We start from the raw sequence: 27,934 nt of genomic DNA, 5'->3' as shown, positions 1-27,934 counted from the left end.
ACTCTGGGTTAAGGACAACATTATAGAAATTAAGATTTTGGGTCTTGAACTGAGAGACTTTTTATTTTTCAATGAATTAAGTAAAAAACAGCAGCAGCCACCCAGAAACAGTCTTGGCTCTAACTGAAGTGAAATTTGAATGTAAATGGTCCTCCTCCAGAACCAAAGGGGTTGAATCCTTGCCACGTGTTCCAGCTCCTGTGGAAAGGGTTGCTGCCACCCTGCTGACTCTCCGCATCCAGTGGGTCCTCTCCTGCGTCAAACTTCCGCCTCATTTCTGAAGGAAACAAAACCAAGGTCGAATTATGGCACAGTAATAACAGGGTTTCCCCAGAGTACTTCAGTTGCTGTTATAATCTAAATGCACTTTGTTATAATCTTCTGCACTTGAAGCAGAAGGAAACACAAATATCCTTGACATAAGTATATCCAGAGTTGGTCAATCCTAGAAATCTCTATTAGATGTTATCCCTAGAAGAGACCTTCAAAATATAATTTCTATTTGACTTTTAACAAAAGTCACTGAAACACAGTAAGTACAGATTACATCTGACTTCATGCAACAGACTGGATACAAGTATTAGTGTACTGCTTTCTCAAGATGGGTAAGGGCAGAAAGGGAAAAAGGGAAGCTGAAATGCTTTATGACTTACATGTTTGTTTTGACCTTCATGTTAAAAAAGTAACTAAAATAAGAAGCCACTGCATGATTACCTGGGTCAGTGAGGACTTCTTTAGCAGCTGCAATATCGATGAATTTCTTCTCTGCTTTCTTTTTTTCTTCCTCACTCTGGAAGTTATCAGGGTGCCACTGGGATGCTAGCTTTCTGTAAGCTTTTATGATTTCTTGCTTTCGAGCATTTCTAAATGGATAAAATTACAGATAAACTTCATTAGTGTGGCATATGAGCAATCAGAAAATGAAGTTATTTTAAACACTGAGACATTAATTAAAGGCATCAGAAAAGTTATGAGGTGCCGTTAACCTTCTGCAAGTGGCATTGAAGACTTTTTACACAAAACAAAGGAAGCAAGTTGCAACCTTAAGCAAAGATTCCTCACTCTCTCATTCACCACCCACACCCTTCTCTTGGAAAGATGCTACTGCCAGTGACTGCAGAATATAGTTCTCAGTCTGAGGAATTTACCATCAGATGAATAACAAAAAACAGATCAAATTAGTTCCCAATTGGAAGGACAACCAATACAAGTTCAGAACTTTGCTTGCTCCTCATTAGCAAGGGAAGCTGCTCAGTCAGTCCTTCTAGACTCTTCCAATCTATCACACTATCTGCCACAATTTTTGTTACTTTTAGTAATTCTTGCCAGTCTTTATTTCTTCCCTAACTTGTCCATATGACTCAGGGTCATCTATACAAAGAATGTCTTCCTAAAGAATATATTTCCTCTCTTCTTGCTCTTGTTTTTCCATTCTTTCTAAAGGAATTGTAAACAAATGCCACTTTACAAGCTGAATGCTAAAAATTAGTACATCAGGAGAGTGAAGATAGCAAGGTACAGAACAAAAATTAACACTTAGTAGAACAAATTCAAGTGATCAGCCCTAGAAGTACTGGTTTAAATAACCACCTTTCACATCATCATCTCTGGAATTAGTATCTCACCTTTTTACTCCCAGGATTTTATAATAATCCCTCTTCTGTGATTGCTTCAGCATTCTCTGGGCACGTTCCAGCCCTTCCCGAATCTGCTGGTCATTTTCACTATTGGCTTGAGCAGTCTCATAGTCTTTAATAGCTTTTATAAAAAAAGTCAATGAAAAAAGGTTTCACTACTCTACAAACTTCCAGTTAAAGAACTCAGCCACTCAACAAACTGAAGCTTTGTTACTACCATACATAAACAGCAAAACTTTAGTTTCAACTTTACATGTTTTGGAGTTTTTTTCAAAATTAGAAAATCATGGAATAGAGGAAATTCACTTTCACACATGAATTAGGTAATTTTCCTTCTTTAGGTTCATCACACTTATGGGATATGAAAAAGAAGGGAGGGTACCAATGTAGGTCACAACATTCTCTGGACCTTACTACGGCCACAAGGATGCATATCTTGGACTGGGATGAAGAAACAGAAACAAGAAGAAAGATTCAGCAATTAGTATTTGAAAAGCCCACTGCACACTAGTCCCACATTGTTGCTCAACTGAAGGATGAATTAACCGGAGTCCTTAAATTCTTCTCCCCCAGTCTGCACTCAATCATCACAATAGAAAGTCTCTTCCTCTTTAGTGACTATAAAGACAGATTTTAGACTACCACTAAGTTCATATTGTTAGCAAAAGGCAAATATTAGCTTTTTACACCTCTGCATGCATAATATGCAAACAGTTATATTTTAGTGGTTTTTTTTTCCAAAGGCATGCTCTCACTTTTATTTCAAGAGTTTCATTTCTCAGCAATAAAAGGAAGAGAAGAAAATTTTCAAGAAATTCGAGGTCTATGCTTCTTCAGGAAATTCTACTACTATTGCAAGTGCTTAAGGCACCAAGTTTATATATTCTTTAATATCAAAATTTAGCAAGGGAAGCAAGCTGAAGCCTTTAATAAGACTGCTCTTCTTTCACTGTTATAATAACCCTCAAGGTCTCATTTGCAGATCCAAGTCTCTTAGGTTTCTCAAGTTAGACAAAGTACTTGTATCAGATTATTTCCAAGCAGATGCTATTTCTCAGCAGGTGTTACATTTGTTTTTCACTGTTTCTGAGCAAGACAGCAGGAAGTGCTAATGAATTTGTATTACCCAGACATCTGATACCACTGCAATCTTGTTTCAGTTACTGAAAAAAAAAAACCCTCCAAAACTATTGCCAGAGCCCAAACCATTTCCTAGGCTACTACAAATCAAACAAAATTTCTATTCATTTTCACATCACAGGACACTGCCTTTGCGGCTTAAAGCATTCTGGCTCCTACTTGTATTTTTTAATAACTTGTCCAGTCATTAAAAAAAAAAACCCAAAACAGGAGAATGCACAAATATCTGTGCTGAATATATACTATCAAAACTAATAAAAGCAGTGAAAATTATGCTGCTTTATTACATCAATAATGTTAAGCCCCACTGAACTTCATCTGCTTCAGGCAATACTGAGGGGCTAGCACAATGTCCTGCCAAATGCAGGTTAGATTGCTCAGCCTCACTGAGCACCACATCACCTACAGCACCATCATGGGAAACCTGCTCTAGGAGTCAGCTACCTGCCATGACAGTATTAGATTTCTATTTTTTTTTTTAATCAACTTCCTTATTTAAGAACTGCAAGCATTAAGCACAAGGGAAAGTGTTTCAGTGCTGCACACTGTAGAGGGAATGCATCCAGCACACTCTGCAAGTACACATTGCACTTTCCCCCTTTAATTTTGATGGTAGGTACACTTAGAGTAGGGATATTCCTCTTTCAGAGAGCTAATTGCTCTCTCCATCTGAGGGATGAAGGCTGGAAGCAGGTGGAAAAGGATGGCAACTTCATGACCACAAGAAGTTTGCTAGGAAGCCAGGAGACTTACTACTAATTCCTAGCATGTCAACTAAGATATTTAATCAATTCTTTTGAGTCACTATTTCTAAAAGCAGTAGTATTTCACAAGCAAATACTGCTCCTTCTTACTGGCCTTCTCTTTCAGAAAAGTTCCTTTCATCCTGCTTCATGAGGTGAAAGGAACAGCTATTTCCGAGCACCACTTTCAATTTAAATACTTCAGTCAAATCTCTCATTATTTCAATACAAAAATCTTCATGATCTCTCAAAAGGTAATCATATTGTATCTCTAAACAACTTTGCTGGCTTTGGTACCTTGCCTGAGTTTTTCAAACAGTGACAGATTAATTCTGTATGTGAAATGATGGCCAATTTCCCATCAAACATGAGTAACTGCAGACAACCTACATCCATGCCAAGACTGTTAGAGAAATAATAGAAGCACTTTATGTTCCTACTGAAACCTCTACAGTAGTAGAGTAGGGAGGGAAAAAAAGAAAACACAAAAATTAGTATGCTGTGACCAATTCTGAAACAGCAAGGCAGGTTTTTTCCTTTTTTGACAAAATTTGTGCCTAGACAGATAAGACTCCTGTACTTTTGAGGTATTCCAGAAATGGAGTCATTAAACATCTGTCTCTGTAGACAAGCCCTGGATCCCATGTGATTATGAAGTAATTAAAACCACCTCATGAACACAGCTATACAAAGTGAACTGCATCTTGAACACTTAACAATAATCACCTTCAAAGTTCTGAATTACAAGTACTTGAAATTTCCTACCTTTAACAGGAAAATAGGTGCCTCCAGCTTGAAAATATTTTTGAGGGAAGAATGAGAATCACTTTGCCACTTTAAATATGAGACTACAATTTTAATTGCTCTGGTGTTCTCTATGGCAAAGAGAAACCAGCCATCAAAAGATAAATGAAGACACCTCCAGGCAGATGAACAGTAATGGGCTGTAATGTTGTTGATGGAGGCTCTGCTGGAAGGCAGAGTATAACTACATCCACCTTGCTGCTGTCAAGGGCAGGAGGAAGGCACAGGAGATATTACACAATCTGTAGATGCACAGCTCTGCTCTAGCATGGTTCTTCACCTGGAACCAGGCTAGGCCAAGCCCAGCACGCACCAGCACAGGAAATAAGCTCTCCCAGATCCCAGGTATGTCCTATTGGTTTCCTTATATCCTGTAACAGGGAGGCATTTGCCCCAGCACAAGACCAGGCTGGCTGTCGCCATTTGTGCAAAACCTTGTTAAAAAACTTTTCTTTCTTCCAATTTGCTAGAGTTTGAGTCACCCTCCCTGGAGGTATTTAAAAGTGATGCAGAAATGGCACTTGGAGACACAGTTAAGCGGTGCCCTCGGCAGTGCTGGGTTAATGGTTGGACCTGATAAACTTAGAGGTCATTTCTATCACTCCATGTAATAGGATGCATTGTACAGAAACTCCATATGGAAAACGCTGCCTCAGGAATAGAATCAATTTACTCTCTGAGCAAGACTACAGAGATCCATGGAGGAGAAGCAATGAATGTTACCTTCCTCTGCCCTCAGCACATGCTAGGGAATAGAACAGTATTATTTCATGCTGCCATCTCAAGACATGAAAATGGAGTTCCTAAAATGGATTTACATTACCCTAACTCTAATTACCTTTTACCTCTAAATGCAACTCTCTGACATTGTGCAGATTATTCTACTCAGAGACGTTATATATAATCAGCAGTCTCATAAAACATCCTGAACACAGTCCACTGTTGTAAAGACAACTCTGCTGTAGATAAAATAAGTACATTCCACTTACACTAATCAAGACGAAATTACCACCAAGTATTTTAGTACATCTGCAACTACCTAAAGGCTAATTATGGATAACATTGTGTAGAATCAAAGTGCATGTTAAAAAAAAGCCTTTGAAATGCTGACTACATTTTAAACATCCACATTAAGTATGTGCCAATGTCATTCAAGTGTACCTTCTTCATACATGTCTTCTAGCAAATAAGCTTCTGCTCTGTCTTTCAGGGCATTCACGTTGGTTGGCTCCAGCTGCAGAACTTCGGAACAAAGTTTGATGGCTTCTGTAGCCTGCTGATTCTAGAGAGGCAAAAGTAAAACCAAACTCATGTAGTTGTGCAAGTTTTGTCTCATGTTTGTCTTGAAGATATTTAGATGGAGATAAGCAGAATTACCTTTGATAAGCAGTGACAGATCCTTTCTTTGGCACGAGTAGAATAAATTGCGACTTCTGGCTCAGTTTTCATTACAGACTCATATTTACTGATAGCATCTTCATATCTGTTTAAATCATAAAGCATAATATCATGAAATGTAATCACTATCTCAGGGTGCTGCATTCTATTTAAAAATTCTTAAAATTCACAGATTCTCCCATCCTTCTACCAAAGGGCCTTCCCTTCAATAGTCTTAAAGGTGAGGTGTGAAAAAACAGTATAAAGAAAACTTCAAGAATTACATTCCCATTCCCTTTTCTGTGCTGAGAGACAGAAGAGCAGGCACTAGGCCTGCTCAGGCTTATGCACAAGGTAACAACAGCAATCCTTCACCATGCACAGCCAAGGGTCTCCAGATTTGCCTCCTGTCCAACGTGACACTCCACTTCTGAATAAGCATCTCCCCCACTGATACCTGAGATGGACTCAGTTCTGTGCTCACAGTAAGAGTCCAGACTATCTGCACACTACAAAAGGTACCTATTCACAGAGGTACAAAACAGCTCCTTATGCCAGTTTTAATCAGGCAGATTTTTTCTCCTTTTCTTCTTCACAAGTCACACAGTGTTATTTTACTGTGAAGGCCTCAAAATGCTAAAGTTACGTGGTTTGAGTGAGAAACAAATTAGAACATTTACCTAAAAATACAAGAGTGAGACTGAATTCATGGGTTGCTACAAGTTAGAGAAATGCAAGCTCTCAGACTCCCTGAAACTTCACTGATGCTGGATTAAATAAGTGAAAAGAGTCCAAACAGACTGGCTTAATAAAACTGGCATCAGTTCTGCTTAGTTACACTTCTGATGTCCTTAATTTAAAAAAGCCACCTTGACAATATCTAATGATTTGTTCAGGGTCCTAACAGCTGGATGTCATGTGCTTGGGAACACAAAATTGAAGTAAAGCAAGAACTACAAGAATATGGAGGCACTGCCTATCATTGAACAGTGTGCATAAAAGAAAAAAAACTTATCAGTCAGAACCACTTCTGCCATCAAGGCACTGCAGAGTTACTAAGTGGTTTCAGTCTTAAGATATGGTCCTTTCATCACAGAGTAGCTGAAGCTGGAAGGAACTCTTAGAAATCATCTCATCTAACCCCACTGCCCACACAGGGCCACCTCTAGAAATCTGCCTATGACTGTGTCCAAAATACTTTTGTATAACTCTGAAGTGAGTTATACAACAGGGGGACTCCATAAACCACCTGGACAACCTGTACTAGTGGAAATGAGGTAGTGTAAAAAGCGTATCGTAATGTTTCAAGGGAATTTCATGTTTCAGTTTGCACCAATTGGCCTGACCTCATCACAGAACACCACTGAGCAGAGCCTGGCTCTGCCCTCTTTGCACCCTCCCTTCAGGATGAAATCACCCTGTGTAGCAGAGAAGTCTCAGGGCAAACACGCTCAGCCACCCCAGCCTTTCCTTGCAGAAGAGAGATGCTTCCCGCCTCCAATCTTCATGGAACTTCGCTGGACTTTCTCAGTAGCATCATCTCTCCTGCACTGGGGAGCTCAGGTGGGGTCCCATCAGTGCTGAGTAATAATACACGAGAGCTGAAAACTCCCATCCCTATGTTTGTCTTACTACCTGCTGCAGAAAGAAGTTAAGTATGCAAAAGGGACACAGTGGCATCAGAAGGAATCAGAATAGAATAGTTGCTATGCAAGTCAATATTTATTTTAATTGTAATTTGAGAGCTTTGCTCAGTACCCACTTCAACCAACATATGCAAAAAGCATCACTTTAATCAGCTCCTCAATCAGTAAGTTGGTGCCTCAATTGTAGTTTTTTTGTATTTTTCTTTTTCCTTTATATAGTAGTGAATACTTACCTGCCTTCTCTGATGAATTCCTCTGCTGACTCGATCTGCTTATTGAGCTTCTTTACTTGCTTATAGAGAGAGAAGCATTGCTTATGGTCTTGGTCCAGTTTCAGACACTCCCGGACCTCACTTTTCACAGGGAGGTAAGGAGAAGTGGAAAAAAAAAACAAGAAAACAAACAAAAATCACACCTAGGTCACCACATACTATGAAATTTTACCAGGAGACACAATGCAGCACATATAAACTGTTCAGAACAACACCCAAGTTCTTTCACAGATCTCTCTCATCATCCGAATATTAATATAAAGTAAGACCAAAAAGAGTCTTCCAAAATATACAGGGATACTTATCTAGGTTTGGTTTTAATTCTTTTGTATTGCCAAACACACAAAAGATTAAATGCTACATTAATAACCGACTAAAGAGCTGAAGAGTACATTTGAAGAAAAAGGCACTCAGTGAAAGAAATTATATTCAGCAGTTATCAGATGAATAGATAGGGAAATTACCATCAACTGTAACTCGGATATATCACAAAATTCCTACATTCAAGTGTATTTTGTGTCGCTTAAAGTAGAAAGCTCAACTAAGACACAAACCTCCTTGACGGAATCTCAGCCAAGCCTGAGGCTGATGTTTCACTGTGAAGAATGTTTAATCAGAGTCTGATTAGGGAAAATATGTGTCAAAATAGTCCAAAGTCTTAAAAAAAAAAAAAACCAACAAACCTCCACAATGCAGTCATATGACGGAATAAATGTTACAGATCCCACAGAGTCATCATAGCACAACCCCTATTTCAATTTCAGGAAGAGATTACAAACTCTTATTTTGTTCCTAAGCACAGACAAAAATATCCTACTATTTGAAAATAATTAGGCCTTTAAGAGGAAGAAACTAAGGGAAGGACAAGAGATAGCACCCAGCAAGTTCAAGAGCTATAGAACTCTTTCTCAGCATATCTCATGATGCAAAAATTAATGGTATCAGCCAAGAATAAAGGAAAGAGGCTTATCCCTTTCTTGCTTACTGATTCTGTTCTGTTCCTCAACAGTGCCCTCAATCGTGCTTTAAAATACCACCTATACTTGAAATCACTGGGCAAAGTTATGGCCATCTCCCAAAAGTCATCACAGAAGTGACCGATGAGCTCACAAGATTAAGTAGGCTCTGGAAAGGGAATGCCTAATGCAAACCAATTACTTCCATGTTTACTTTTGGCCAGCCATATAATGAACTTTTGCAAGTATAATCACACGCAGTTTCCATCTGCCAAGGAAAGAAACACAGGCTTTTTCACTTCTCTTCACTTTATTGAAGGTACTCTGTGGCAGAAATCATATTGTAATCATCATTTGTGCAGCTAGGCACAGAGCACAAACTAAACTGTCCAGATTGGGCAAGGGCAGTTATCTGCCAGATTGACTAGGGATATATGGGAATAAGACCTTAAATTTAACTCAGTATGAATAAAAGGACAGGGCATTATCAAAAAGTCATCCAGGACTGTCTGCAGGAATGAGAGGCAAACAGCTCTGCACCCCAAGCTCTTCATACTTGGATGCTCCTATACTTTTTATTTATTCTTAAGCTTGTAACCTTATGTATGTACAGATCTTCTGTTTGTATCTTAAACTTAACTTCAACAGAGGTTTAAGGTTTAAAAAAAAAAAAAAAAAAGCTCCACTACAGGAAATTTAGAGAAGAATTCTTCCTTCTAGGAGAAACACAAAGAAAACAGCACTTGTAAGCAACTCCGATGGAGAGGGACTCTGGCTTCTATTTAATGAAACAAGATGCCTGGAACCATTGATGGCTGGTCTTGCCAAGAACAAACATGGGTTTCTTCACTGCCAATCCTTAGCTTCTAGAAAGGAAATCCCTTTACCAGATCTAGACCACAGTTGATTCTCCATCCAAACCTCACACAAGAGATACTTCATGGTTTATCATAACCTATATAATTATATTTTCTGTCTCAATTATAATGATTACAGCAAATAGTAAAATTACCTGAGAGATAATTCATGGTCCCCCAGCTGATAATATATTTTGCTGATTTTATAGAAGGCTTCAGTATTATCATTCTTTAATTTGGCAGCAGCTTTCAAGTCACTAATGGCTTTGCTTGGTTCCCCTTCCTTTATATAACACTCTGCTCGAAGTTCCCGTAGCTCTGCATCCCAAACACAAACCTTGAGAAATCAAAATTAAAGCTTGTTTTTGGTCCATAACACTTCACTTCTTTTCCTCCCCAAAAGAAAAATCCCATTAAATTTCACTTTGCCAACTGCAACAGCATAAGGTTCAAGCTGCACGCAGAGCTCATGAAATTAGCATCTCTGCTTCCTGGTGGATGCTGTGATGCACCTGCCCAAATAGAAAAACAAAGGCCTGAAAATTTTGTAAATGATGCAATGAACTCATGCAGAGAGATGAATTAAATCTACTGGCATTGCTTAAACTAGGACAGTCTGTTGAGCCTCCAGGAAAGGATATCAGAATCATAAATTATTGTATCTTCCCGAAAGAACAGAGGTAATGAACAGCAAGGACCAAGCTGTCGGTTGTCCTCCAGGAAGAAGCCTGTGGGTAAGATGCAGTTCCACCAAGTTTGATCTTAATATCTGGATTTTAAGAATAAAGAGAGGTAAAATTGTCACAGTAAGGCAAAACTAATTACTCATGAGGAACTGTCTATCAAAATTTGATTTAGGGAACTAAATCTGTCTAAGTCTTATCAGTTGTTTGGAAATGATCCTCTTAGAGGAGGCTTTCCTGCTTTTCCACATGTCCTCCCCATAAACCAATTCCTTCACTGTGGCAGTTTCATCACCAAAAGCTCCAAGGCTGTAAACTCCAAGTCAACAGCACTAATTTGTATGTGCAGAGTCATAGCAGTTAACTGTCTTGTAGTACCTTTCTTATGATACACAAAATGCCCACATGATTATTTACACTTGCACTAATCAGGCTTTTTACACCAATTAAGATTCAACAAATACAGATACCTAAGGAACAAGATGAAAATTCAGCTAGCTATCTACATTTTTAATTTTGTGGGGTTTTTTTAAATCTTTTTTTACTTCATTTTCTCAGGACTAAAATTGTCCGCATATATGTAACAAAAAATCCAGATTAAAAAAACCTGTATCTCCTATACTTGGCAAAACTTCATTAATTTCAGAAAAACTTCTTCCCAGCTTTCCCAAGAATAACAAATTGTAGAAAAACAGGAAAGTATAATCAATAAAGTTATCTGTAATTGAAGTTTAACTGAAGTATCTTTAAGACAGACTACTGACTTCTGCAGCTAGTGCTCAGCCCTCTCCTCTCTCCAACACTATTACAGACCCATAGTGCTCAGCAAAACTAAACTGGTTACACCAAAGTTATTTTCACATCAGTAAAAATAACTATTACAAAAAACAAAAACTAAACAAAAACAAAGATGTCAGAAGCTCTTACTTTCACAGTACCATTTGACTTAACACTTACTGCCAAGATTTCATCAAGAAGAGAAATAGCAGCTCCATAATCCTCTTGCTGATAGGCAGATAATGCCTGTGAATGTAGGCGCTGCAGCTCATCAGATTTTGTCAGCTGAGTCTGGGCTTCTTTTTCCTCATTCTTGCTAGGATTGGATTTGAGCTGCAAACATGAACAGGAGAGGGACTCAAATGCTTGTTCAAGGATCTCTTTCAGTCCCATAAATAATCATATTGTGGAGAACTGACTAAAGCTGAGAATAAAGTGAGTTTCCAAACTCCACTGGAAGCATTTCTACCTCTGAACTTCAGAAGAAAGAAACATTTTGAGATTCAATGCAAGATGTCAGAAGTCAGAGAAATCCAATTCTTCATGCCTGATCAATCATCACTGGACACATCAAACACAACAGTCACTGTCCCCCATCACCTGCTGGACACTGTGGACCTCTTTGTAACCTCTAATTAATTCACCTCTGCTATCAGCTGTTAAATGCTGGATTCCTCAGCAGCAACAGAAATTCTAATCACATGGCCTAATTGCATCTCTCACTTTAAGCACTATACATATTTATAACTTCATAACAGAAATAAATCAAACATGTTCCAGACAGTTGGTACTGTGACGTTGTGTTTCTTACATTTTCCTCACAAAGAGTGCCTGCAGCAGCAATTTAAGTGGCTACAACCATGGAAAAGACTCAGCTGGGCAGTCATGCATTCTTTCTTACATAGTTTTAAACAAGTCTAACATTTCGTCTACAAGGACTCTCATTTCTCTTAACCCCTCTCTCTGAGCAAGTGGAAGTCATTACATAGTAATTGCCTCTTTCATTTAGGCAGGTTTATCTTTTCAAAGAAAACTTTTAAAAAGGTCTTTCAGGCAACTTTAATATCACCCAGGAAGATACACATGGCCAGAGAGAATCTCAGCTGTTCCCTTGCAAAGCCAGGGAATTTGTAGCATTACTGTAGCTTGAAAGAAGCACTGACTTCACACTTGTTACTGATCAAATGACTTTCGAAGTTTAAAAGGAACAAATCAGCATGACTTAAGTAAAAACTTGTATTATCTTGCATTCTATACACAGAATGTGAACTGAAGTCACCCAAAGACATCCAATACTTTTTTCCTTCCCCATTTATCTTGAAGTGGCCACTCCCCTTTTTCTCACCAGTAAATTCTTGAAAGACATGTATTTTGTGCTTATGTCTCTACCATAATTCAACTTCAGCCCTCAGAAGTCCTTTAACAGAATTTCCCCTGGTTCTACCAGCTGAGTATATGAAAGGAAAGAGCCTAAATGCTACACCAAAATCATGCACCGGTCCCACGCTTTGTCTTCAATTCCTCTTTATAAATATTTTTGAACCAACCTTATGCAATTTTTCATTTTACCTGGCAAAAATCAAGTGGTACCTAGACCTGAAAATTCTCCTTTATTCCCTACATTGTCTTTCAGCAAGAGGAGAGGAATGTGATCAAAGAGTTTTCTTTCTTTTAAGATTCCCGATATAAGTCTCATAAAGCTTTTCTTCTGGTTAGAACTCTGCCTATAAGCCCTTGATGCTGTGCATCCACTCTGTCCCTAAAATCTGGAGTTCGTAGCAGAGGCAAATTTGAGCACCTGTAATTTCAAAAAATACCGAGTCTGCAAAACTCTCTGAAGTCCTTAGTTCCAATGGACTTGTTTGATTTCTTCCTTAATTTCTCAGCATTTCCTTCTTGAAAATTAAGAGCCTTTGGTATGGATGAGCCTTACACTTCCATAAAAACTTATGATCTCCTTAGACTCACAGTATGTTTCTTGAAATGTATTTGGAGAAAAAGTCAGTGGAATATAAAAAGCAATGTTACAATCATGGAGGCAAGTTCAACAGTAATCAAGACCATTTGAGTCAATCATCCTAGGTAATTTTAGGTAGCACAACATGCCCAGTTAAAGACAGGGAAATTTTTCAAGGTATCATTCAAACAAAAGTCACTGAGTGTGTGCTACAGAATGATGAAAATACACACTCAGAAGCTCTTAATAAGTCATAGCATATTGCTATGATGTTTAAATCAGTAACATTAAGTAAAGTGAAAAGAAGCTTGCTCATTCAGCTTGCAAAAAACATCCTGAAGGGAACTGAGGGAACCTCTATGGTTTGCTGTACCTAAGATCAAGACATCCATGCACTCAAGGACAGTACACAGAGGAAAGCCCTGCACTGTTAACATATCAGGTAACACAGCTAAAATGACAGACAGATGGAAAAAAAACTCCAAGAAAATATTTAAATACCTTTTATTCTTTAGCTCAGAAGCTACAGATGATCACTGTAGCACGGGGGAACGTATTTGGAAATATCTAATATTATATTAAATATCTCTGATGTGGTTAAGAGAGCCTCAAACAGCCAACTAGATTGTCTAGTAACATAACCCAATTTGATTAACTTAGAGTGCCATAAGATGGCCTCTTCCACCTACATCCAAAACTGTACTATTACACATAACAACGAACCACGGAAAGCTGCTGCCCAACGTATTTTGCAACAGGCAAGGGTTTAGATGAGAAAGCACTTTGCAGATGTACAGAGCTCAGTCACTTGGTCTTGGCTGACATCTAGTGGAACTAGAAGTGGTGCCTTCAGTGCCAAGCCTTGAAGTGTTTGCTCTTCCAAGGCAGACAGAATTGTGTATTTAGGACAACTTCATTTACAGTATTTATTGCAATAAATTGCAACTGTGTTACAGCCAGTCTTAAAAAAGACTAGAATTTGAAAAAAAAAGACTAGAATTTGAAAGAGATAGAACAATTTGGTCCTTTCCTCACTTTCCAATAGAAAACGCAGAAGTTCCGCTCTAACTTTGTACCTTCTGTAGAATTCACCAACTCAAATGCTTGTAATTTCCTCTAGAACATAAGCAGTGTCACTGACAACACTAAGGCACATACACAGAGCTGCCATTGTTTTTGTCACCTTTCCAGAAGTCCTTCCATCAACAAAAGTATGCCAATATCCCCTTTATTCTCAGTAAAAATCACATGCTTACAGGTAAAATAAATATTCCAGGGCTTTCATGGCTTGAGGCCCTGGACACGAATGTTGATGCATCCACAGATCTGTCCTGCTGGCTTCTATTAATCAGAAACCACTAACTGAAACAGAAGAAATTTGATATTAAAGCATATGAACATTAAACCAAAGTTGTAGCAGAGAAATTATTACTGCTCATACAGCATGAGCAACAACTTTGTAAAATCACCAAAGGAATTCTGTTTTCTCCTTGTTTCATGCGGAAAACCTGACCCATGTAAAAAATTTAATCAGCTTGATTCATCTGTCGGCCAAAAGGAGAGGTTTCTAGAAATGTAGCCCTGCTTAATACGTGAAGGCGTAAGTCTGAATCACACCCTCTATCCAAACCTCATGATTAATTTCAGGCAACAGGAAAGTGCAGAGTACAAAAAAAAAAAAAGCTAAAAATAACACATGAAGGCTGAATCTCAAGAGGCTCTGCTCCCGAAAAGGAATACTGTATCCTTTGCAGCTAGGCATTTCCACTGCCTTCTCTCACACTAGCATTGCCTCACAAGACAGCCAGTACTGATATGCCAGAAAGGGCAGGAATATACAGAGAAACTGCTTAGCAAACAATCATTTAAAGATAGTTAGGGTGCTCACAATGAAACCTTCTCCTGACACTATGAAATTATATAGAAAGAATTTGAATACATGAATTTTCTTTTCTTTTCATGAGTACACATTAAAGGACAGGTTTACTGTTCTATATGAAGAATAGTTATAATGCTTTTTTTAAAGTTCTACACAAAGCCACTGGTCTGACAAGCTGCAAAAGTTTACCTGTCATCCTTCCCTCCATTTAGATTGGCTGGATTTTTCTTGCTTTCTCTCCCTCAAAAATGACTGCATGTCCTAAATTATTGAGACCCCTTTTAAGGAACACGACTACAAGAGAAGGAATGGGAAATCTGAAAGATTCAGAAAATAAGGAAAACCTCCCAAAGAAATAGGTATTCTACTTAAAAGATTTCAAGGTATGTAGCACAATTTAACCCACTCCACACATGAACAATTTAACCTATTGCAAATTACTACTTTAGTATTTACTCATTTTGCTTGGATATATTGTACTTAACTGAAAATTATGCTCTTCAAAACAGACCACTCTAAGTACATAGACAACATTGTTCATAAAACAGAGGAAAATGGAAGTCAGATCGAGAACTAATATGCTTGTTTCCTAAATTAGCCTCTGCGAAGAAACTCTCTTCTACTTGAGACTTAAAGCCTGATTGAGTACTGTTAACTATTTGCCTGACTAAAGCAGCAAATAAATTTTTTCAGCGGGTTTGGCAATAGAAAAAGATATTTTACAGTTGACTGGAGAAACAATTCTATATGCAGCATTAAGCAATACTTCAAGAAACAGTAACTGCAAAGAGATGCACACACAGACTCACAATCAACCCTGACACTGCATAATTGTTACTGCAGCAACTGTGTCCTCAGTTAATCTGAGCTGAACAACTCTCCCACATTTGCAGACAGCAAGGCTGTGCTTCTATTAGACCATACACTCCTAAGAAACTTATTGAGGAAGAAGCAGCCAGAGGTGCCACTGCTATCTGAACTTCAGAATAAGCTGCTGGAGCTCTGCTAAAGACACAAGAACTGCCTGGTGCATTTCTACCTGCAAGAGCCATTCCTCATAGCTGTCCTGCAGAACATACAGAATAACCACTCCAGTTTTGTCATCCACACTTACTAGTAAGATTTCCACTAAACAGCTGCAATCTGGATGACACAACTTATTTTTTCATCAGTCTCTTCAGACACAGCCAACAAGCATCTATTACTTTGCAAATTCTTCTTATTTTGGCTTAAAGGACACACCAGCTGTTCAAACTAGCAACTCTTGAAGAGCAAGCAAGAATGAAGAATGTATCTTATTTATACTTATATGTACATTAATTTTGTGCAATAGAGAAGAACTCTAGATTCACATTCTTTGAGGGCTTTTTTCCAGGGGTTAGATCAGTTTAGCTTGGCAGCATAGGGCTGAAATGTACAAAATACCCATCAAAACTAAAAACAGCCCAAGTGATTTTTAGGTGGATAATATCCAACTACTTGTAGCTGGAAACTGCACAATTCCTGATCATGGAGAAAAAGTACTGTCAGACATTCATGAACGTGGAGAACTCTGCAGATTAGGAGACAGAGGGATGACTCTGAAATGTTCTGATTTAACTTCTCTGTGACTAAATCAAGAGTCAACAATTCTTTTGCAACAGGTAAAAAGAGACAGAAACCTGCAGAGGTTGATCCATGATGCCCCTAGTGACTTCCCAGGGAGACATCAATACAGTAAAGTAAACCAGAGTTCAACTACATCACACTTTCCTGAATGAAGGCTGCTCCCTTCAGCTACCAGTAAGCAGAGATCATGAAGTATCAGGCACACACAAGAAAGACTTTCCAAAGTGCTCCTTTGTTTCAGACAACACCCCATTTTATCTGCATCACTATACCGCAACTTCACTGGTCACTTATTCATACAAAGGTTGCTTAGCTACTATGCCTGCAAGGAAAGACAAACTCAGGCCTAGATAGCATATATATACTCTATAGAGCATCAGATTTCAGATGTGACCTTGGCTCAGAACCCAACCTTAAAAGTAGTGATGTAGCTCAACACTGGTCTCCAACTTACCACACTTTTAAAGTCATCCTCTGCTTCATCAAATTTTCCTTGCTTAAGCAATAAGTGTCCTCTTTGTAATCTTGCCTGAAATGAAACATAACTTTTTACAAATGGGAATTGAGCAAAGTATGAACACAAGTTTCACTTTAGTATAGCTAACAAGCTGAAACAGGGATCATGACACCCTTTCTTTGTCTTTTTGATTTAATAATGTTCTTATAAGGCCTCTTCAATGGCAAAGGATTGCTCTGCACCAGAACTGAGGGACAAAAAGCAGACAATTTTTATGAAAAGAACTCATGTAAGAAGTTTCACAAATCAAAGTCAATGTGACTTCACACCACCTTCCTGATTATAACTGCTTACATATTAAATAAATAGCAGAAATAATAAACAATTCCCATATTTAATTACCTCATTAAACTCTCAGAATAACAGAAGCTACGTAAAAAGAAAAGTCAATGATTTAGAAGACTTTGACTTCTAATACGAATATTTTCATACAACAGTGAATTTAACAGTTGCTCCTTTATTGTCAACTACACAGGACATGTCACTGCCCACGAAAAAGGGAGGTGAGGGAATCAGTTGGAGAGGACTTCAGCATCAGTTCCCAACTAGCGAGGCAGTCTCCACATATAGTACACAGAATGGAGAAAGGGGTAAGCAGATCTGAACTTGCAATAGTCACACATGAATGCAATGACATTAGGACAGTTACTGTGGGGAAAAGACACCTCAAATCTAACACTGATTTAAGAGAAAAAAAACCCAGAGGCATTTGCGTGCTTTCTTCTCCCTATCCCAAATGGCAAAGCCTTGGTGAACAACGGAATACCACAAGTGAGAGAAGCATTCAGTATAAATCCATTAAATTAGTAAGATTAGAAGTTGTTCAAATAATGGTCTAGACTGTACCCAACATCATTGCAAATTAAGGCACATACACTATTGCTATTATTTTACCCACTTTAAAGCCCTCTGAGGGACAATGTATTCTCTATTTCCGTTGAACAAAGTCTGAAAAAAAACCCAAACCTTCTTTAAAGCAGGTTTTTTTTTTAACACTTGAACAATCTTCAGTTCCAATAATACTTACTGATGTGAAGTCCTGCTTTAATTCAACCACTTTACTTAAATCGCGAATTGCCGCTTTAGATTTGCCCATGGCTAAGTACACTGTGGCTCTTCTGTAATAAGCAATGTAGTTCTCAGAGTCTCCCTCTGCAAATGAACAAACAGTAATCAGAATACTATCTCAAAGCTACTGAAATTTCTGGTACAGTGGAACTGTAATGACTAAAAATATATCATCTGACTTTTAAGCAAGTAGAAACAACGGTATACATTATTAAGACATAAAATTTGCAACATTATGCAAGCAGTTTTTTCTATGCAGTTTAATTATTTAACAATAAAGATTACACAAATACTGTAAACACCAAATAATTGAGAGTGAAGGTCAAATATGCATGTGTTCTTCAGCTTTATATGGGAAAACAGCCTCTACGTACTAATGCTTTACCTCCAACTGCAGGCCTACATTTGAAAGTACATTAATTCATCATTTTCCAGCCCAGGTGCTGATCACCATATCCCAAAATTACTAATATGTTACTGCAATGTCAACATAGATATTAACTCTTTATATCATTCATTGAAATATCAGCAACTTCTTTCTTTAGTAATAAACTAGGCACCAACATTCCCTCTCACCAGCAGACAAATGCATACACACTAGCAACATGAAGGCTAACTTCAGGGCCCAAACATTCCATGTTGTCTCCTGGTCAAAATTCCAAGATCCAGCAACTTTAACACTCTCAAAGCTAGCACATACTCCTGTACAAGAGGCAAACATCAGTCTCTGAAAACAAGAATAATATTCTTAACATTCTTCTGTATGCAGTATTTCACAGAAATAGCTGACAGTTACTGCGGGCTCTCAAGGAAAAATAACTTCAACCACCGAAACAATCCAATGCTGAAATACAGAAAACCTTTTACTATACTATTAAAAAGAAAATAATCAATCCAGAATTCGCAGACAAGAACATCCATACCTGAGGAACAGAAGTAGTATTTTTCTTCCTCACATCATTTGAGGTTAAAATTGAACTTCAAAATAAATGGAAGAAATAGCACCACCAAAAATCTTATGATCAGCAACAAAGTTTCATAGCTTTTTCTTGGTAATGGAGGTGGCCAGCTATCTGCACTCTTCCTCTACAATATCTTGGTTGTGAAAATGCTCATCTCCAGAGCTGAAATTTAATAGGCACTCCCATGCCATATGTCTCTTTGTATGTCAACATGATAAACATCAAATAAATTCAACTGTTACTACCCTTATAAAAAAAGCAGCATTGAGTCCTAAACATGTAAGCCAGGTACAAATCGACAGCTGAAATTAAGGAACTTGATTAATACACAAAGGATGAAAGAGCTAACATAGAAAGCACATTCCAGCATCAGATTATCAGACACATAGTTCTGCCTCAGTACTCCAGCAACAGTAGTGAACAGCAACTGACACTCACCCAAACAGAAGGCATAAACTGGGATTGAAGAAATAGTTGAAAATTTAACTGAAGAGAGGTAATATGGACAGCAGTTTTCTTTTATTTCAGATGTTTGCAACAAAACCAAAAATAGACTGACTGAGGCAAGACAGAAAAATTTACCTCAAAGTCTACAGCGATGCAGTACAGCCAGGAAAGAATTCCTACCTCCTCCCAAGCACAGCTGGCAAATCATGCTTAAAATCTTTTCAAAAAGGCAAAATCCAAAGAAGTCTGATGAAAATGAGGCAATCAGGCTAAAATCATCATCCAAATAAGAATACCATAAAGGTCACAACTGAGGTGGTCACACCATGTTTCTACAAGCTGCTTGAACACAGCTGGCAAAGCAGTGGGTTTCACCCATGCAGGCACCTCATATCACTGCTGCCTCTACATCACCAGCAGGACCTGCACAGCCACACACTGAACTGGTCTCCTCATCAAATCCAGGTTCAAGTTTGCCAACCAATAATAAAGGAAAAAAATCACACGGTAGCACTGTGCACAGACCCCACAAAAATGCTTTGGCAGCAACATACAAACCAAAGGAGGAACAGACTGCATCTAGGTGGAATAAGGAACTTCCATAACAGAAAAAAAGGGAAGTTGCCTCCTCCATTCTCTTTTATATAAGGGAAGTTGATCTTGGAGAATGCAAAGAAAATATTAATAACTCAGAAGCAACTCATGTTTCATTTACATCTCACTATTAAACCAAGGCATAAATTAAAAAGTATTAACACTACGACTCATCAATGTATAACATCTCAGTAATATTCTTTTCACAGAGGAAAAAAATGCATTTGTACACATTATAACAAAGTCCAACAACTTAAAACGGTACCATGCAATTAAGAAACTGCAGTGTTAATGGACACTGCTCTTTACTGGTGCTGGCTCTATGCTTCAATTAAAGGATTTTAATCAGCTAAATTGCTTTAAATTTCTCAAAAGCAAACATTTAACTTCTCGGTTTGCTGAAAATGCAGAACATCAAACAAGAACGAACTCACTATTTGACTACAAGAGAGAGACAATTTTGCTCTCCACTGCCAACTCAAACATCAGAGCAGCATCAGTTTCACTGAGATACCACCTACTTCAAGATTTAATTAAGAAAAAATACAAAGAGAGAGAGTGACTATTTTAAACATCAAATTTTTTACAGCACCGGATAGGAGAAAGCATGGATAAAGTCAGTCTTTCAAAGACATACTCATACTTTGAAAAACATCATAAAGATGAAACCTGATCTTGATGGGATTAGACAGACAGGGAATACCTCATCAAATAGTATCAGAGTCAATTATAATTCCTTTCATACAGCTAGCTTCTAGAACAACAGTGATTTAAGTGTTTATGTATCTTGTAGTTAATTTAACAGTTTTCTTTTATCAAAACCAAAGCATAAATATTCTACTTCATTTCTGGCTTCTGTCCAAACTGCTGTATAAAGATATCCCAAATGCTATGATTCATGGAATGCAATTTGCAAGAAAGCAGGATATTTAATGAAGCAAACAGTGGGAAGAACCCACCCAAAGGTATTTCAGTACAAGAGTCACCTCCCTGAGATACATACCTATAGCCGCATGAAAGTGAGACAAAGCATCTGCCAGCTGCCCAGCAGCCAATAATTTCTTCCCCATTTCAAGTTGTTTTTCTACTTCTGCATTTATTCCACATTCAGCTCCTTAAAGAAAAACAAAAAGATGAAGGCTCTGAATGAACAGTTTGATTACTGCAAACATATACAGTGATAATACAGTACATCTAACAAACCATTTTTGACAGAGGCAGAAGTCACATCCTCCTGCACTTTAGGTAATCTCAGAGGTCTTTTCCAACCTAAGGGATTCTGAGATTCTGTAAAGCACCCTGCAGTCTAATAACCTCATAGCATGTCCCAATTAGGATGTGTCAAAGTACACAAGATATTGCTTTGCATCCCACTGTGACAAGGCACCAAATACACACCCATACATTCAGTAACATACTCTGACTTTCAATTTCAGAAGAATCTGAAAGGACTTGTAACACACATGCAGCAAATACACACAGGTTCTAAGTTAAAATTCATGACCCCAATGGTAACTTGATACTTAACTGAGAACTGTTTGGCTACTTAAGAGACTGGTTTCTCCTCTACCACACTTGTCTCATCTTTATCATTTCCAGGGCAAACTTCTACAGGACTGCAAGCTTAGACAAACAATAAAAATTCTCACTCCTTTTTCCTTTAACCAGTAGCCTGAAAACCATACTAAAGTGGTAAGTCTTTGGAGTGCCAGTTTGAGTTTAAAGCTAATAAATTGCTGCTGCTCAACCAACAGGGAAAGACTATTGCTGAGAAGAAATGAGCAGCCAAGTGCAAGTACATGTTGTACATACATCAACTCAGGAACAGCTTTTTCATTTGTCCTGCTTCCTTAAGTCTTCAGATCACGGCAGAATTCCACAACAAATTACCCACCAGCTGATGACTATTAAAAAACTTTCACACTAGAAAAACTTTCATTTATTAAGAGGATACCCCATGCCTAGATTTATGCAAGGCAGTGTATTGAAATCCTGAATAAGCACATTATATTAAAACCCAATGATTTATAACTTATTTCACTCAGGTTTTGCACTGAGCTGATTCAGATAGCCACTTTAAATACAAAAATGCACCAGCACTCCAAAGTTGTTTCTCAGAATCCAAATTAAAATGTTACAGTACAACTGATTGAAGGAAAGTATATTCACACTTCTCACACTGAAAGGTGGTTAAACAACAACGTATTTATAATGAATAAACAGTAATTTCTTATCACCAAATCATCACGATTTTAGATGTAGGAGATCTCAACACCGGGGACTTTAATTTATCTTTTCTTTTCTACACCATGATTCTTTTCTACACAGCTCATAATTCCTTTAATTCCACATTACAAGAAAATCCTTGAGCTGTCTATACTAAAACGAACAAAATCCCCTCTGCATCCACTACAGAAAGTTCTATTTGCCAAAAGACTGACAATAAGTCAGCACACTGGACTCAAGGGCTCAACTCAATTATTTGTTTTAGAACAATGATAGAAAGCAATTTTTTTTTAATCAATGGAAATTACTAATTGAAGTCCCAAATTTCCAGTGAATGCTTTTTGTTTAAGTAGATGGAGTTAAAACTGCCTACATGATAAATAATTACTATTTGAGAATCTTACTAAATTATTCATTTTAAAGTCAATTCTAGGCATGTAAAAAATGTATTCCCATTTTATGTGTCCAATCTACAGCAAAAAAGGACATTCTTCCTTGCCCATTTTCCTACACTAGCTTAAAGCTTCAAATCATCAAGTAGTCCAGTGTCCTTTAAAATGACAAAGCAAGTACATTAAACACAATGAAAAAATTAAGAACTGAAAAAAAAACCTCACCACAAATTTCCCTGGCTTTGGAAGTATGCTAGCAGTAAAGTAGGTATAAAACTATAAATAGACTGAAGTATTTAACATGACCTAATACCAACTAAAAACTTCTAAAGTTTCATCCCTCCTGTGTTTCCCCACACACAAACACCTGAAATTTTTCAAAACTTGTCAGCTGGGAGTGGTATCCTAGAATTGGGCTATAAATTACTCTTTGATGAACTTTCCATCTACCCAAATATGGCATTCTATTCCCACAGTCTCAAGGATCCTTGTTTTACATTCAGTCACATCAGGATAGCTCCAAGAATACAGTTTTCCACAGTAAGATGCACCTACACGATTTAGTGTCTTTCAAACATGTTGTGTACAGTACAGTTTTACATACACCTTAGGTGGAAGAGCCATCTTTTTCCTTGAAAATAATGAAGACAATTACTAAAACAATGAGAAAGGTGCCCACTGATAGCAAACAAGTAATAAAAGCAGGAGCAACATGGATAAATAAAGAAGCAAATTGTGAAGTCCTCTAGATTCCCTGTAAAATACATTAAACATTGACACACATTAAAGTATACATTAAACCTCAGCTCAGCAAGTTGCTGAACATCATAAATTGGTGCATGAATCTCCAGAAGCAGCCTGCATCATTAGCCTACGATGAAATGTGACACTTTTCAACCATGATGAAAAGTGACACTTAACATAACTACTCAGGAACACTCTGCACTGACCTGATGGTTTAGCTGCTTTTTCACAGAAATCTATGCTTATTCATTTTCTGGCTGTAGGCAAACAATTGCTCTAAATAAAGCAGCCCACAGGAGATATCTGAAAACTGATAACAAGACAGGAGTCCAAGGACTCAAATTCTCTGCAACCTATTTGGGTACCTATGCACTCTTTGGTCTGGGAATGAGCCTAAGAAGTAAAGTTCAACTGGAGCAAAAAAAAAAAAACCACCAAACCCCACCCCACTGAGCTCTTTACGACAGATACACATTGGTGAGCTGGATACTACAGGCCCAGTTGAAAAAGCTCTGCATGCTCCATCAAGAAACTAAATTTTTAAACCAAGAGACATGCAAGTTTACAATATATTTTTAAAAACTTCCATATATTTTAATTTGAATTTAATTTCTAAACACTGCCTAAGTCTTAAATATTTTAAGTATTCACCTTGGGCCTCAAACAACCACTCAAATGAGCTGTTAAATAAAGTCAAATATTCTGGATAAATTCAGAGTCTGAAGTCCTCACAAGTCTGGGGCAAGAGTCTAAGAGTCAAAAAAAACCCAAAAAAAAAAAAAAAAAAAAAAAAACCAAAAAAAAAGCCAAAACAACACAAAGAAACCAAACAAACACAACCCCGCATGCTATTTCCATATAATTGGTACTAACCCTGACAACTGCTCAAGGGACAACAATCAGAAGGTGCAGGGAAGACAAGAAGGTGCAGCTAACCTGTTTTTCCAGTTAAATACACTCACTTCAAATAAATTATAACTTCCTGATAGGATTTTTGTTTTATTAGGGTAATTGGTGCTAATATGTAGGCACCTAAGTCTACAGCCTTGAACTATATCCCTGCATAATCAGTCCCATCCACATTGCAAAGAACTCAAGAAAGCTCTGCAACCTGAGAACAGTTTCAAGATGTTGCATTAGTCTACACATTCCCATTTTCTCCCCTGTAGAATTTCCATCTACTTCTTCCTAAATCTTGTTCCCAAGCTGAATAACAAGATTATAGAAATAAACAGAATTAGTTCCTACTGTGTACCAAAAGCGGTTGTTTCAACGATAAAGCAGCAGCATGCATGTCATTAATCTTAACTGCATTCATCTAAACCTTTATTTTTCCCCCATAAAGGAGCTTAATGATTGCCTTATCTTGTCAGGAGTGGGAGATCCTGCTTTTGCAACATGACCCTGAATCTCAGTCTGCCGTTATTTTTCAACAGTTTGATTTTTGCTTTAGGTGTATTTGCTAACATGATTTTCAAGAATTAGACTGAACTAGGTAAGATATGGACAAACACCAACAGTTTCAGAAGCAACATTTCTGAGGTTTACAAGGAGCCTCAGAGTATACAGTAGAGATATGTGCAACTTCCACCTATCAAGTTTTCACTCCCTCCATTTGCAAAGGAAGTTGGTAAACATAGCAAAGAGTAGCAGACAAAAAAAGCTCCACCCTCAAGTAGCCTTTGTATTTGGGGCCAAGAAAAAAAACCAAAAAAGCTCCCAAACTTAGGGAGGAAAAAAAAAAGGTGAGGGGAGAAAAAGAAACACTTAATGCTTGTGGTCTGACAGTAACTAACTGAGCTCTGTATACTCAGAGCCCCTTTATTCTTTCCCATATTACATTTCCTTTCTTCTGTTACAAGGAAGGAGAGAGGGGAAAATGAACAACACTCCTTTATTCCTCCTCAGCCACCTCTTTTTGTTGTATTAGTGTGGACAAACAGCAGTGAAGAATGAATCTTCCCAAAAGAGGATTTGTGCCAAATTCATCACAAATTGAGGTGAAGAGGAGGAATCAAAAACGTTTTTACTAAGTGTATTTACCAGCCAGATATAAATAGCATTCATTGCCATCAGCTGTGAGATACAAAGTTAATACAGAATGACTATTCCAGATTCATGAATCAGATGACAAAAGGCAGACTTCTACTACCAAGACATCAAGATACAAATTTAAACCTGACTATGAACACCTTTGAGCTCAAATACCAGTAATATTTGTGAGGGGAAAAAAAAAAATCTAGATACTTAAATAACATAACCCCCCCAAAAATTCTCTAACAACACATGCTAAAAAATTAGCTCCTAAACTAAGAAGTTAGTGAATTCAGTAAATAAGATCCAGTATTACAATTTCTCAGTTTATTACTGTACTCTACATCTTTATTAACTGAAGTTAAGACAACATCCCCCAAATTAGGAAATGTGCTATGCCCAATAGCCATTAAACCACATACTTGAAATAGGTTGGCAACTCTAAATTACGAATCCTCAGCAGGAGCACTATTGACACAATCTAAGGGGGGGGAAAAAAACCAGTATACTCTGACAAAAGTTACTATTTGTCTTCTAACAATACTAGAATGCATATTTTAAAAAAAGGCAATTTGACACCACAGTACATGGTCTAATGCAGGGTGTCTTTCCCACAGTATGTTCCTGTTGCCACCTGACCAGATGAACTATATAATTTAGTGCATCAACTGATTTTTTTTATGTTCAGGCTCCTGTATCTTCCTTAAGCCCACAGCCTTTTTCTGACTACTGACAGCTCCAGTTCACTTCCATCTGCCACCGGCAGGTAAAGAATGTCCCTCAGGTGAAACCCTGAAACTTATCAGCAGCCTGTGAATAAAAGTCTGGCTACACAGGTGTTGCTGGCAGTGTACTACGAAAGTAAATAAGCTACACAAAGCACAGATAAGCTGAACTTCAAATACTAATGGCGAGAGGTGGGAAAAAAAAACCCAACAAAAAACCAACAGAAACCATAACAACAAAACAAAAAACAGAACCAATTCAACGCAATCATCAAAAGCCTCAGCGAATCTCTAAGTGTGGTACTAATACTGGCTGCGGCTGAGAAGGGCAACTGGAAAAGCCTTTGAACTTCGGAACCACACGAAATCCACACGGGAGTGCGAAATTCACGGCTGGCACAGAACGCCAATGCTGTCACAGAGCTGCACTCGAGGACACCAGGCCACACGAGGCCTCGCAGTGGCTGGCGGCAGCCCCAGCCCGTCCGTGAGCAGGCCAGGGAGCGCGAAGCGCACACACAGCGAGCCACCTCCAAGTGCACCGCCAGGATCTCACACTAGCCCCAACAGGTCACGGCAGCGGCCGTGCCCTCGTTATGCACCCTTCGCCACAGCCCCGAGTGATGAGGTGGCAGCGCTGTACCTCCCTCCTCACACCCTTGCCCCAAATATGTCCCCCCTCAAGACAACACGGGCCCGGAGAGACGGGGGGGGTGTGGGGTGTGTGCCCCGCCGACATGGCGGACACCGCGCAGCCCCGACAGGAGTGAGGGCGACCAGCCACCAGCCACCACGGCCGAAGGCCCAACCTCGACGGGCCGCGGACGGCCGCGGCACAACCCCCCTCGCAACGCAGCCCCACAGGGACCCCGGCCCGGCTCACCCTGGTACTGCAGGTCGAGGAGAACGAGCAGGAAGGGCAGCGCGGAGCCCAGGCGCCCGGCCGAGGCAGCGGGGGACACCATCTCCTCCTCCTCCGCCGTCGCCGCGCCGTCCCGACAGTGGCGGCTCCGGGCCGGGCCCAACCGAGCGGCGGCTCCAGCTCCTCCGGGGTGGGTCGTGGGCGACGCTGATTGGCCGCGCCGCGCGCACCCGCCCCTGCCTGGCGCCCGCCGCCGGACGTGAGGGAGCGGCGGGAGCGCGCCCAGCCCCGGCGCGGCGCCTCACCAAACATGGCGGCGCGGCCGGCACGGGCCTCAGCAGAGATGGCGGCGCCCCGCCCCGGACCCCCGGCTGAAAGGCGCACGGGGCGTGTGCCTGGCTGCGTCTCTTTGCCCTCTCCCTCCCTGTCTTGACATCCCTAGAATCAGAAGCAATTAACGATTTGCCCAGAGAATTACAGAGAATGAAAATCGGACTGGGAAATACAGCCTTGCTTTATCACAGGAGCACAGAATTTCCTGAGTTAGAAGGGATCCATCAGGGTCATAGAGTCCCACTCCACGGGACATCCCAAGAATCACACCATGTGCCTGAGAGAATTGTCCAAACACCTCTTGAGCTCTGGCAGGCCGGTGCTGCGACCACTGCCCTGGGGAGCCTGTTCCAGTGCCCAAACACCCTCTGGGGGCAGAACCTTTCTCTAATATCCAACCTAAACCTCCCCTGACACAACTCCAGGCCATTCCCTCAGTCCTGTCACTGATCACTGCAGAGAAGAGATCAGTGTCTGCCCTTCCCCTCATGAGGAAGCTGTAACTGCAATGGGGTTTCCCCTCAGTCTCCTCCAGGCTGAACAGACCAAGTGACCTCAGCTGCTCCTCATGTGCCTTCCCCTCTAGGCCCTTCATCCTCATGGCCCTCCTTTGGACACCCTCTTCATGTGTTTCTTATATTGTTGCACTCAAAACTGCACACAATATTCGAGGTGACTGCAGAGCAGGCTGGGA

At 39.2% G+C, this 27,934-nt stretch overlaps 1 protein-coding gene across 1 annotated transcript; it reads right to left on the bottom strand.

Annotated features, from left to right (window-relative positions):
• Positions 1 to 35: 35 nt before the first annotated feature.
• On the bottom strand, positions 36 to 27,105 carry DNAJC3 (DnaJ heat shock protein family (Hsp40) member C3). Its single transcript, XM_059839240.1, has 12 exons — positions 26,929 to 27,105; positions 20,928 to 21,038; positions 17,881 to 18,005; positions 16,791 to 16,865; positions 11,073 to 11,225; positions 9,588 to 9,769; positions 7,581 to 7,700; positions 5,702 to 5,807; positions 5,486 to 5,606; positions 1,626 to 1,758; positions 715 to 863; positions 36 to 277 (listed from the first exon to the last, which is right to left on the bottom strand). The coding sequence occupies exons 1-12, from the start codon at positions 27,008 to 27,010 to the stop codon at positions 120 to 122; spliced, it is 1,515 nt and encodes a 504-aa protein (XP_059695223.1). The 5' UTR covers positions 27,011 to 27,105; the 3' UTR covers positions 36 to 119.
• Between the last annotated feature and the right edge of the window lie 829 nt (positions 27,106 to 27,934).

This window comes from Haemorhous mexicanus, chromosome 2 (genome assembly GCF_027477595.1).
Source record: "Haemorhous mexicanus isolate bHaeMex1 chromosome 2, bHaeMex1.pri, whole genome shotgun sequence".
Lineage (NCBI taxonomy): Eukaryota > Metazoa > Chordata > Aves > Passeriformes > Fringillidae > Haemorhous > Haemorhous mexicanus.
The sequence above is the reverse complement of the archived record's forward strand: the minus strand, read 5'-3'. Positions and strand labels throughout refer to the sequence as shown.